At 44.9% G+C, this 12,839-nt stretch overlaps 1 protein-coding gene across 4 annotated transcripts in view; it reads left to right on the forward strand.

Moving 5' to 3' along the window:
- Positions 1 to 3,354: 3,354 nt before the first annotated feature.
- Positions 3,355 to 12,839, forward strand: part of mark1 (MAP/microtubule affinity-regulating kinase 1) — a 238,545-nt gene continuing 229,060 nt past the window's right edge. The window contains exons 1-3 of one of the 4 annotated variants that reach the window (XR_005462366.1): positions 3,355 to 3,993; positions 5,133 to 5,336; positions 5,969 to 6,022. Coding sequence is in view for 3 of the 4 variants with exons in the window: in XM_038812042.1 (XP_038667970.1) it covers positions 3,943 to 3,993; positions 5,133 to 5,336; positions 5,969 to 6,022 (309 nt within the window). In the remaining variant the exon portion in view is untranslated. The remainder of the gene's footprint in view (positions 3,994 to 5,132; positions 5,337 to 5,968; positions 6,023 to 12,839) is intronic. The other 3 variants (XM_038812042.1, XM_038812032.1, XM_038812040.1) reach the window with 3 other exon arrangements.

Genomic DNA, 12,839 nt, shown 5'->3' on the forward strand with positions numbered 1-12,839 from the left:
GACATTCAATGACTTTACCATCACTGAAAAGCTGGAAAAAGCAGGTTCGGCAGCATCTGCGGGGAGAAAAAGTTAAAGTTTCAGGTCGAGATGATCTTTCAACTCCACCTGGAATGTTGGGTGGGATTCTCCGGAAAGATATCTCAGTGTGATAGCGTGAGCTTCCTGGCGCTCGGCCCAGTGAGGCCGGCAACGCTATTCAACATGAATTGGTCCATTTACCGAGGCCTCATGGGCTTCTCGCCACAAATAAAGGCTAACCAGCTGATTCGCTGGCACTGCGCTGGCCAGCCCCCCACTAACAAGGTCGAGCAGCGCTTAAACAGCTCCTGCACAGCCAATCCCAGCCAGTTCACAACAATGACACCCAGGACACCGGCCTCAAGATTCGGGGATGCAGATCTGGCTAGATGCAGTGGAAGCCAGGAAAAATGTCCTGTTTCCCCGAGGATGTTGGGAGGATCTGCCACAGGGCAGCTAGTACTGCCTGGGAAGGGGTGGTGGCTATGAGCGGTGGGAGTGTGACCAGGGGGACTGGCCTCCAGTGCAGGAAAAAGTTCAATGGCCTACACCGGGCAGCATGAGTGAGTAGACACAAATGCCCCCCCCCCACCCCGAAACCTTTCCGCCTCCACGCAAGCATTCACCCTCCAACTCTCCATGTGACCCCCAACCCTTCTTTCACACACCCCTTCCTTCACACCCCCCCCTTCCCACCACAGAGTGGTTATCAATGCGGAGGCTGGTGGATGCCACAGAGGTGAGGAACAACCGGGCTCCACCCAGAGGACCTGTCAAACGTGAATTGTTATTGCCTTACTGACTGATCCATCCCTTCCACTGACAACATGTCCATTCTCTCACAGGTTCTCCAGCCTACGGCGCCGGCCCATCCTGGGTGGCCCCTCTCCAGCCTCCCCGGAGAACACCTCGGAAGGGAGCTCCGAGGAAGACACGATTGAAGCATCACAGCCATCCTCCACCAGCGCAGATACATGCACCTCGGTGGGAAATATTAGTGGTCAGGCTTCGGAGGCACAATCTGGTGAGCTGTTGATGCACATCAGGTGGAGGCAGGAACCCCCAGGCGAGACAGCAGTCGGAGGTCTGCTGGATCCCAGGACCCAGCTGAGTCCCAGTCTGATGCTGAGCCTATGGAAGAGGTATTCCTGGAGCAGATGGACATGATAGGGAGCGGTCAGGACATTCATAGGGAGATGTCAGCTACACTCCAGCAGACCCATGGCCTATTGGAGGAGTCTCAGAAACTACGGGCATAGGAGATGTCGCCAGCAATGCGCGGCACCGAGGCCAACACTGCTAGGGTGGCGACACAAGTGGAGAGTCTGGTGCATGACGTCAGCACGATTACTGAAGGTGTGCTAGGTGTCGCGCAGTCGGTGACAGCCATGGCTGAGGGTGTTGACAGAATGTCCGCCACGCTGGGGGCTGTCACCCAGTATCAGGCTAACCTTGATGAGGTTCTCCGATGGAAATGGTTGAAGTGCTGTTGAGCTTGTCGCAGTAGTAGGGGGCCCAGGACTTGAACGAGCTACCCCTCCATCCCATGGTGAGCCCCAGAGCCCTATTGGCACCAAGTGGAAGGAGGCACTGAGTGCCAACCCGGACCCATCCTATGGAGTGGCGACTGTGGCCACCAGCTCCCCCAGGTTCCACCCCTCTGATGAGGCCGCATCTTGCAGCCAGCACCCGGAGCAGGGCAGCCAGGAGCATCAAAGGTCACCGATGTGGTAAGCAGCTGGCTGCCTCCACCTCAGATGCGCATCCTGGGGTCACACCTAGGCGTGGCGGTAGAGTTAGGAAAGCAATGTACATTGAGGATCACTAAGGGCACTGGGTGAACGGGTTGGGGGTGAGCGGGGTTGCGGGAGGGCTGGCACCATCAGGAGAGTGGGGAATTGTTACACACAATAGTTACACCCTTGTGCATAATCAGTATGATTCCTCTGTCACTTTCTCCTGCAATGCAGGCCAACCTCCGAACCCTTAGTCCATCTTTCCAGGCAACCCCCCCTCCCCAAGGCACGCCCCACCCTCTGGCCGTGGACATGCCATCGGAGCTGTGTCCCAGTGTGTTCGAATGTTGGCTGCTACATGTGTGGTGATGACTCATGCAGTGTTCAGGCACAGTTTCCAGGCATCGTGATCTGATTACGATGCTAGGCAATGGTCTCCACATGCCATATGGCCCACCTACCCATGGGAATCCGCTTGGGTTGTGTGATGTGCCCACTTAACCACGATTGCCAATTCCCTTTAAGCAACAGCCTTCAGCCACACGGCCAGAGGCCTCGGCAGTCGATGAGTTGGGTGTTCAATGGGGCAGACAGGCAGGGACAAAGGTTGCCCCCGGAAAGGGTACTGCCATGCGGTTGCCCCACCAGCGCCTCCCCACCCTACGGAGGGTCCCCCACCCCGAGCCGAGGGTCCCCCACCCCGAGCCGAGGGACCCCCAACCGCCCCCCCCCCCCCCCGGAGCACTGGGGTGGCAATCCAAGCGCCCCCAGTTCTTTGCCTGTGAGCAAAGATGGCTACTCACCTCCTCAGCTGCCCACAGAAGCCCTTTCACCAGTTCATGTTTCTAAAAAGGAGTACTAATCGACATCAGCATGACCACTTGCTGGAGAGGCCGATGAATGACGGGAGGCTGTTGGATATGGGGTCGCTCTTGTTAATTGAATGGAAATTGGGCTTAAGTGGTGATAATTGCTTTCTTGCCACGCTACAGTGAGATCTCAATTTCGCCCATGGGAGCAGGCCGGTTGCATCGCAAACTGTTTGGCGCCTGGCCCGGTTCTCATTTTCGGCCTCTCCCGCTAGTCACTGGCCTCGCATCTCTCCACATATGCTGTCTGACCTGCTGAGTATATCCAGCATTTTCATTTCAGAATCCCAGCACCCACAGTATTTTGCCTTTGTTACTGGTTTGCAATCAATGGGAACCATAATAACAATGGTAACAATGTTCAGATCTCATTGTATCCAACGAGAACGTGATAACCGATTTCGGTGGGGTCACCTGACGAGTGACCTTACGACACTGGATGAATTAATTCGTGCACATAATCACCTCACCAGGCTAAAGGACATAATCCATTTATGTAATCCTAAAAGCTTCTGAATTAATATAATCTGCCAAGAGTTGTTTCAGCACCTACCCCCCCCCCCCCCCAATAATAAAATTCCCAGAATAAATTCAACGTTGTCCTTAACCTCCAAGGTCTAGTCAGATTTTTAAAATAATCCTCCTTTTATTTTGTACATGGATAGATTAAATAATATTCACCTGAGATCTAATAGGCAAAAGATCATGTCAATGTCATTATGCTGAAATATTGATTTGTGTTGAAGGGTGGCAGACTAGATAGTTCTTGGACCCCTTTTGCTAAAGTCCAGAGAGTGCGTGTCTGCTGTATAACTGCGAGTACTTAATGCTGGAACTGGCTGCCACTGGGATCGCTCTCTCGTTGTCTCTCAGAATCTATGTACGCCGACAAACTCCCTTTCAGTCCCTGTCTGCTTGTGGTGACAAATATACCTGAGCTCCGATTGCTTCTCTTCCCCCGGCTCCTTCTCGTCCTTCCCCTCCCCCCGCCCTTTCTCTTTTTTTCCCCCCTCTCTCTCTTTCTGTCTCTCCTCTTTCAATTGATACAGATTTTTCTCTCTCGTCTTCCTCCCCTCCCCACCTTCCTCACTAACCAATAGATGCCCGGTCAGTAATGGAGGATTTCCTGTCCAACATGTAGGCGAGAGCGTTCCCTTCTCCGGTGGAGACTTCTTTTATTTGAGGGAGGAAAAGAGAGAGAAAGAGAGAGAAGGGGAGGAAAGAGAGAGGAAGGCAAAACAGAAGAGAGCGGTGCAAGTGGGAAGGAATAAAAAAAAAGGCAACGATTCGGCCTAAGCACTGAGTGTGAAGCCAAAATGTCGACCAGAACGCCATTGCCCACAGTGAATGAGCGCGACACAGAAAATGTGAGTGAGACAATGTTTCATTTTTATTATTGTTACTTTTGTGTGAAGGTTTCAGTCGAGGGCGGGCGGGGGGGCGGTTTAAAGCTACTTGCTGAAAGAATGCGTGTGTTTCTCGCTATAAAGAGAGGGATGTTCTGATGTGTGACTGCTCCGGGAGATGGTTCCAGCATATATTTTTAAAAAAGAGATCCCTTGCAGAGGCAATGACTCGCCTGCTTCATCGATCACAGAGGCCTCTCTCTTCATATAATGTAGACGGGATTTTCTGAGGAAAGGTTACATCCTTCATACTGAATTGAAAAATCCTGCCTCTCATTTGCAACCCCCACCCCCCCCCCCCCCAAATATCCTTCAGCCTGGGAATATCCATTTAAGGCTGTCTATGCTGGAAGGAGTAGCTCAATGACAAGGAGTGAGAGGTTTACTGGACCACAAAAGAGCCCCTGTCCCTCTTTAGTTTCGCTCAATGCTTCCTGACTGGCTCAGTATTTTTCAGTTTGATCCGTTATTGTGGGAGTTTTTAAAAACATTGTTTTTTTTTGCCTTTTGGGTTCTCCACATGCAAGACCAAAATCGGTTATTAAGGATGCTTCTTTTCACAATCCTTTCTCTCCTTGCGTATTTGGAGGAGGAAAATGTGTTGATGCAAGGGCTGTGAAAACTGACGACTCACTGGGAGGGTTAAGGGTCAACTACACCAAGAGCCTACTTTAAACCAAAATATTCCGGGTGATTTTTTTTCACTGACTGTTTGGTTGCATTGTTATTTTATACCCCTTCCAACATTGGGCCTTTTTAATGTTGACGCTTTTAACCTCACAGTGCCTGTTTTATTCAGCAGGACGTTAACATAATGATTTGAGCGTGCTAATTTGAGAGGAAGTCTGATTTTATATATCAACTTTTCAGCAAAGGAGCTTTGGTATGAGTAACCGATAATGCTGAAGTCATCCAAGTACAGTGACAGCACATTTAGTATGCATTATATGCAGTTACTGTCACAAGGATTCATGTGGAAAGTACTCAAAGCTGTGAATGTTGTATAACTAAATTGTTACATGCAAATAAAACGTATAGAGCACTGTGTAAATGGTTCTCGTGAAATAATTAATGTAATGTGTACCTGGCTACTTTTGCAGCACACTTCTCTTGATGGATATGGTGACTCTCAAATCCAGCCTTCCAAATCAAGTAGTAGACAAAACCTACCACGATGCAGAAATTCAGTGGCATCTACAACAGAAGACCAACCCCACGTTGGGAATTATAGGCTGCTCAAGACGATAGGCAAGGGAAACTTTGCAAAAGTAAAATTGGCACGACATGTTCTGACTGGAAGAGAAGTGAGTTTTATTTTGGTTGCTTCATATTTCAATTTTTGGCTGTATTTATACTGTTTTTGAATTGGGGCTATTTCCTCATTTTGTGTTGAAATATATATTCAGAAGTATTTTTAAAGTTATGATATGCGAGAGAATGTTTCAAAGGGTGCTGCTCCTTATCACTGGAAGGTGTCCAAGCACTTGGTGGATGCCATCAGACCAATGTTTGTGTGCTATCTGTTGTAATATTCCTGAGTTAAAACTGGATGCTGCAAAATTGGAATTCTAGACTCTTTGTATTGTACCCTGTTTATTTATCTTAAATAAATTTTGTCAATATTAATTATGGTGGAAGCTGAACCATTTTAAGTACTGCTAAGATTTTATTTTTTTTCTGTTGAAAATTTGCACTTGATACTCTAAAGAGAAATGACTGGCTTCCTTAAGGAATCTCACCCAGATAGGCTCTCGTTATACAAAATACTTGCTTTTGTGAGATACTGACAGAAACTAGACTGGGGCAGATTTGGGTGTCAGGCAGTCTTGAGGTTCATACCTTTGAGCATCTGCCCTTAGAATTGTGCATTTGACCTAAAAATACTGAAGTCCAGAATATCTTAACACACAATCTGATTGTTCTTAATCATTTTCAGGTTGCTGTTAAAATAATTGACAAAACACAGCTGAATCCTACCAGTCTACAAAAGGTAAAAGTTCTATCTCCCAATTACAAACTGATTTTTTCAGCTTTATCAATGGAGACAAAAAAGGAAAATATGAATGAACTGTGTTGTATTTGCACAGAAATTTTTGGTGGAATGGTGTTTTTGCGAGCTTGGGATTTGTGTGCGGACCTAGAAGGCATAGGCCTGAAGCAGTGTTAGTGTATAAACCTTGCATTGTGAAGAAAGCAAAATAGCTGGCTATGTGCAGAAAATATTCTTGTTGAAGTTTCATCTCCACAATGTTTACTGTTTGCAACAATAGTGATAACTATTAAATATTTGACTGTTTGTTGGTACTTTTATGGACAGTTGTGAGGAAGATGTTTATTTTGTTACTCTAGCTTGTTGTATTCACATTCACAGAGAAAAAAATGATTATCACAAATCATTAGGTGCAATCATTCTATTTATACAGAATTCTTTCATGGCATGTCCATTATAGTCGTCATATATTTTATGGATTGTGAATAGTCATTGTGCCTCAACAACAAAGAACACATTTCTTTGCTGAGAAAGCATATTTTTATTACAGTATTTTATGGAAACCAAATAGAAAATTAATTGATCCAAATGTTCAATATTGTTGTTTATTCTTTAACTTGAAAGATAAATCTGTTTGAAAATGGTAGAAGTGCTTTTCCTTGTCAGTAAGAGTTACATTATGTATAGTTATGTTTATATTGAGGACAGCTGAATAATTTGAAATTATTTCGGGTGGGGGGATGGAGAGTAATACATGGAAGATGGACGTTATTTTTGTAAAAATGAAGATATTAGCCAACCCTTGTTATTTTGAGCTGAAAGGACACAGTATCTCTGAAGAAATCTTTGCGAAATCTTTTGTGGGAAAAGAGCAGAGCAGTGTCTATATTGATTGACCATTGCATTATTAACAACGAATGATGTACGTTTCACCTGTTTGTAAAAGACAGTTTAAGACATTTATGTGGAATTAAATGACGCATTGGCTGGAATTTTCCATCCCCTCCCACTAGTGGGACTGGAAGAATCCGCCGCCATCAATGGATGTTCAAATGGTTTGACGCATCCACCATGGTGGTGGAGGCTGAAAATCCCAGCCATAAATGATTTTAGCAATATGTCAACAAGCCAATCCATAATCAAACATAGATGTAAAGAGCAATAAATAATTTGTCATTCATTTCATTTTTTTCCCCATCAGTTTAAAGAAAGTTGACTTCAAGATATCACATTTGCCATTAGGTAAATTGTTTCCAGTTTTAACTTTTCATAGTCCAGGCGGGTGAGAGGAGGCTCTTGTGGAGCATAAATAAAGGCATAGACAAGTTGGGCTAAGTGGCCTATTTCTGTGCTATATATTTGATGTAAAACTATTATGAACAAGGAACAGGAGGAGTGCCCCCCCCACCCCAGCCTGTTCCACCACAGATCATGGCTGGTCACCTCCAATCTGCATGCCACCTATCCCCAAAACCCATTACTACCTTGTTTACCATGAATCTATCCACCTTTGCCTTAAAAATATTCAAAGACTCTGGTTCCACCACCTTTTCAGGAAGACAGTTCCAAAGAATCATGAAAATCATTGACAGACCTCCCACTTAATGGGTGGCCCCTTTTTTTAAACGGTAGTCCCAAGTTCTAGATTCTTCCACAAGAGTAAATACCCTCTCCCCATCCATCTATCAAGACCCCTCAAGATCTTATTTTTCATTTAAGTCACCTCTGCACCCCTTAAGTCACCTCGTCTAAACTGCAGCAGATACATGCTTAACCTTTCTTCATAAGACAGTGGTCTCATAAGATGTGGTCTCACCAATGCCCTGTACAACTGAAACATAAGACAGCACACCCATTCTGGGTATTAGTCGGTTAAACCTTCTCTGAACTGCTTCCAACACATGTTTCTTTCCTTAAATAAGGTGACCAAGGGCAGAACGGTGGCTCAGTGGTAGCACTGCAGTCTCACGGCACCGAGGTCCCAGGTTCGATCCCGACTCTGGGTCACTGTCCGTGTGGAGTTTGCACATTCTCCCCGTGTTTGCGTGGGTTTCACCCCCACAACCCAATGATGTGCAGGCTAGGTGGATTGGCCACGCTAAATTGCCCCTTAATTGGAAAAAATGAATTGGGTACTCTAAATTTAAAAAAAATGTGACCAATACTGTACACAGTACTCCAGATGTGGTCTCACCAATGCCCTGTACAACTGAAACATTCCCTCCCTACCTTTTGATTTAATTCCCCTCTCAATAAATGATAACATTCTATTTGCTTTCCTCATTATTTGCTGTATCTGCATATTCGCCTTTTACGATTCATGCACTAAGGAACCCACATCCCCCTGCATCTCAGAGCTCTGCAGTCTCTCACCATTTAGATAATAGGCTTATCTTTTAATCTTACTGCCAAATGGACAATTTCAAATTTTCCTACATTATGCGCCATTTGTCAGGTCTTTGCCCACTCAACCTATCTGTATTTTTATGTCCGATAGGACATGGAGTTAAATTTGCTATCTGCCAATCTTTCTGACCTGTCTTAATGCCATCAGCAAATTTGGCAACTATTTATATAAATTGAGAACATTTGAGATCCCAACACTGATCCCTGAGGCATACCACTTGTCACATATTGCCAACCTGAAAAAGACCCATTTAAGCCTACTTTCTGCTTCCTATTAGCCAGCCAATCTTCTAGCCATGCCAATATGTTATCCCCCTATATCATAAGCTTTAATTTACTGTAATTACTTTTGATTTGAACACACTATCAAACACCTTCTGGAAATTGAAGTACAGTACATCCACTGGTTCCCCCTTATCCATGACGCGTTGCTTCCTGAAAGAACTCCACTAAGTTGGTTAAACATGATTTCTTTTTCTGAAAAACATGTTGAGTCTGCCTGATTACCATGACCTTATCCAGTGTCTGCTATACCTTCTTTAGTAAAAGCTTCTAATGTTTTCCCTATAACAGATGTCAAGTTAAGTGGCCTGCAGTTTTCTGCTTTCTGTCTCTTTTTCTTTGAATAATGGAGTTAAATTTGCTATCTTCCAATCTTGACCACTTTATTTTTGTGTGTTGATACAAGGCTATTTAAAACAAAGTCACATCATACTTCATGGGTCTCTGATGTGTACTGTGAGATTGAAACTTAAATGCTTTATGAAACCAGCAGAACAACCAAACAATCGGCCCATTTTGCATTATACATATTCTGCAGTTTTTTTTTTACTGCTGATAATGGTCTGTGAAACTGCGATTGGGGTGTTGCAAAGTTGTCTTGTGATGCATGACAGGAGGGAAAAGATGAGAAAAAAAAATATTCCGCCACATCATGCAAGTGAAGCAGAGTGGCTTGAGATTGAATTACCTTTCTTGAACCAAGTAAGTTTTTTTTTGTATGCAAGTGGTAGTAGGCCAGGTATGTATAACAGTATATGAGAAAAGTTTGGAAAACAGGAGATCCTCGACTTTACGACATTCAAATTACAAAGTATGGCACTCAGATATTTGTAAATTGACACCCAGTTTCGACTTTGCAACGTCGGATTCTTCTTTAAGATGCCATGCAAGTTCAATATTCATAGAGTGGATCAACATTCTGCACCGCTCATCTCCCTGACTCCAGATGCTCAGTTGTTGTTCCGACTCATTTTTACTTGGTGAATCTGTGTTTCCAAACTTTCTTAATTTATATTTTATAATTTATTGCTGTATTCCTTTTTTAAAAATAATTGATTGAGTACACAATTCTGAGTAATCTAGGTGATCAGGGATTAGTTCACAAACCAACCCCCAATTTTTTTGTTTCATTGTTCTTATTGGTTCCAACTCATATTTCAACTTGACGCGGTTTCCAGGAACCAATTGTGTCGAATGCGAGGACAGTCTGTATATCATCAAACTGATGAATCATGGTCTGTTTGTACCATGTTACATTATGTCCCGTCCCTGTAACAGAAGTGTCCACCTACCTGCTCTTATCTGGCTCACTGAACCGTCCTTCATTCGTCCGTCTAAAAGTAACTGTATGGGGGTGTGTTCGGTCAAAATGGTGATGGGGTTGAGTCCGTTAATGTAAGAAATGTATTGTACTGCCCAGAATACCGCGAGCAGGTGCCTTTCGCAGGCTGAAAATCCTTGCTCTATTGGGTCTAACAGTCTGGAGGCATAAGCGACTGGTCGTAGCTGCTCGTGCCGTTCCTGAAGGAGCACGGCCGAGAGGGTCAGATCCGTGCTTGCTACCTTAATTGCATAGGGGGAGAGCGGGTCTGGAACTGGTAGTGCAGGTGCTGCGCTAAGGGCTTTCTTTAACTCTTCCACAGCCTCTGTATGCTGTGGAAGCCATTTCCAAGGGGCTCCTTTCTTAAGGAGGTCTGATAGTGGGGCTGCCTTGGTCGCAAACCATCGATATGGTTCCGACAGTACCCAACCAGTCCTAAAAATGACTGGAGGGCTGAAACATTTTGGGGAAGGGGCAATTTGACGATCGAGTCAATTCTTTTGAACTCGATCTCACGTTTGCCGTGCGTGATGACTGTACCCAAATACATCACTTTACTCTCCAATATTTGGGCCTTTCTGGGGTTAACTTTACATCCGATTGAGTTCAGAAGTTCCAGGAGTTCAGACAGAAGCGTGATGTGCTCTGCCTTGGTGTCCGTCTGCAGTAATAGGTCGTCCACATACTGTACCAGACATTCGGGTCGGGAAAATTTTGCTCGTCCATTTGCCAGCTGTTGGTGTAAAATGGAGGGGGAATTGTGGAATCCTTGTGGGAGGCATGTCCACGTGTACTGTCAGCATTTTAAATCACAGCACACATTTCCCCACAAGTCGCATTTTTACATTTTATTTCCATTTTATGCCTTCTTTTCTTGTCTAATGTTGAATTCATAAAATACGTTTCAACAAATCATTTTTTTCAAAATATTTTTTTATTCTCCTTTTTCACATTTTCTGCCAAATTTACACCCAACAATAAACAATAATCAGTAACGAATGTAGTGTCAATCCCCATATCGATAGCAACGATCCCATCCTCCCACCAAACCCCAGACATTGACCCGCATGTTAACATAAATAAATGACAAAAAGGAATCAGGAATCACCCATAGTCACCATTAACACATACAGTCCCCCTCCCCCCAACCCTCCCAGCCCCCAACCCCCCTAATGTTCAATGTGATCCAATTCTCGAAAGTGCATAATGAATAATGCCCATGTATTGTAGAACCCCTCCATCCTTCCCCTCAGTTCAAATTTGTCCTTTTCAAGCATTAAGAATTCCAGCAGGTCCCCCTGCCACGCCAGGGCACAGGGTGGAGAGGTTGATCTCCACCCTAACGGGATCCGCCTTCGGGCAATCAAAGAGGCGAAGGCTACAATATCAGACTCCGTGCCCATTTCCAACCCTGGCTGATCTGACACCCCGAATATGGCCTCCGAAGGCCCGGGTCCAGTTTCACGTGCACCACTTTAGAGATTACCCGAAATACCTCCTTCTTCCACTAATCCTCCAGCTTCTATGAACATGGTTTGCGGGCCTCCCTCACGATGTTCACACATATTCTACTCCCTCAAAGAGCCGGCTCATCCTCGCCCTTGTGAGGTGCGCTCTGTACACCACCTTCATCTGTATCATCCCCGAGGTGGAGGTGTTCACCCTCTGGAGCTCCTTACACCAGAACCCCTCCCCATACCCTCTCCCAACTCTTCCTTCCACTTTGCCTTGATCCCTTCTAGTGGCACCTTCTCCTCCAAAATAGCCCCATAAGCCGCCGATACTATCCCCTTCTCCAGTCCCCCTGTCGTCAGCACCTCCTCCAGCAATGTGGAAGCTGGCTCTACTTTGAAGCTCTGTATCTCCTTTCTGGTAAAGTGTCGAACCTGCATGTATCTAAATATTTCCACCTGCTCCAGCCCACACTTCGTTCCCAGCTCCTTCAATCCTGCAAAACGACCCCTAAGAAATAAATCTTTTAGTGTTCTGATTCCTTTCTCCTCCCATATCCAAAAATTTCCATCCCACTTCCCTGGCTCAAATCTATGGTTCCCCCAAATCGGCATTTCCCTTGACCCTGCCCCCAACCCGAAGTGCTGTCGAAACTGCCTCCAAATTCTCAACGAACCTATTACTACTGGACTCCGTCGGGAGCAGCGCTGTTGCCTTCAATCCCGACCCCCTACACAAACTCTCCTCCATTCTGACCCATTGGGAGTCAACCCCTCTGACCCAGCTCTGTACCTTCTCCACATTAAGTTTCAACAATTCATAATGAATTTTGAGATTTTCTGTTTTACAAGATACTTTGCAATAAACTACAGAACTCTGGTGGTGGTAAAATGTGAGCAATTTGCAGTTGTTCTTCCTACATTTCATCGTCCAATGAAAGCATTCATTCATGTTTGAACCATTATTGGTTCTTGTACACAGAAATTATTGATTATGTCACAGCTGTCAGCAATATATGGGGTATTTCACAACTATTGGGAGATATATGCTTACAAAACTGGCCATTTTGTTTGGCTGAAAGTCAAGGCACTTTTTAAAAGAAACATAACCCTGCTAATTCTGTTGAAAGCTGCTCAAACTGCATAAGTGAGATCAAATTGCACATACTATTGGGCTAAAGTAGCCAGTATCAGTTATAATTATTTCTCCCGATCCATGTACCTTAACCTCAATGGATCTTTGTATTAGGAGATCTTGCTTGGGGTGGGGTGGAAAGAAATATCAGGGTTGTGACAAGGTGGTTAGAGACTGCTGTGTGAAATGCTATATATTTCTAGTGTATTTTCCAAGAAGGTT

Source organism: Scyliorhinus canicula, chromosome 1 (genome assembly GCF_902713615.1).
Source record: "Scyliorhinus canicula chromosome 1, sScyCan1.1, whole genome shotgun sequence".
In the NCBI taxonomy this organism is placed as follows: Eukaryota; Metazoa; Chordata; class Chondrichthyes; order Carcharhiniformes; family Scyliorhinidae; genus Scyliorhinus; species Scyliorhinus canicula.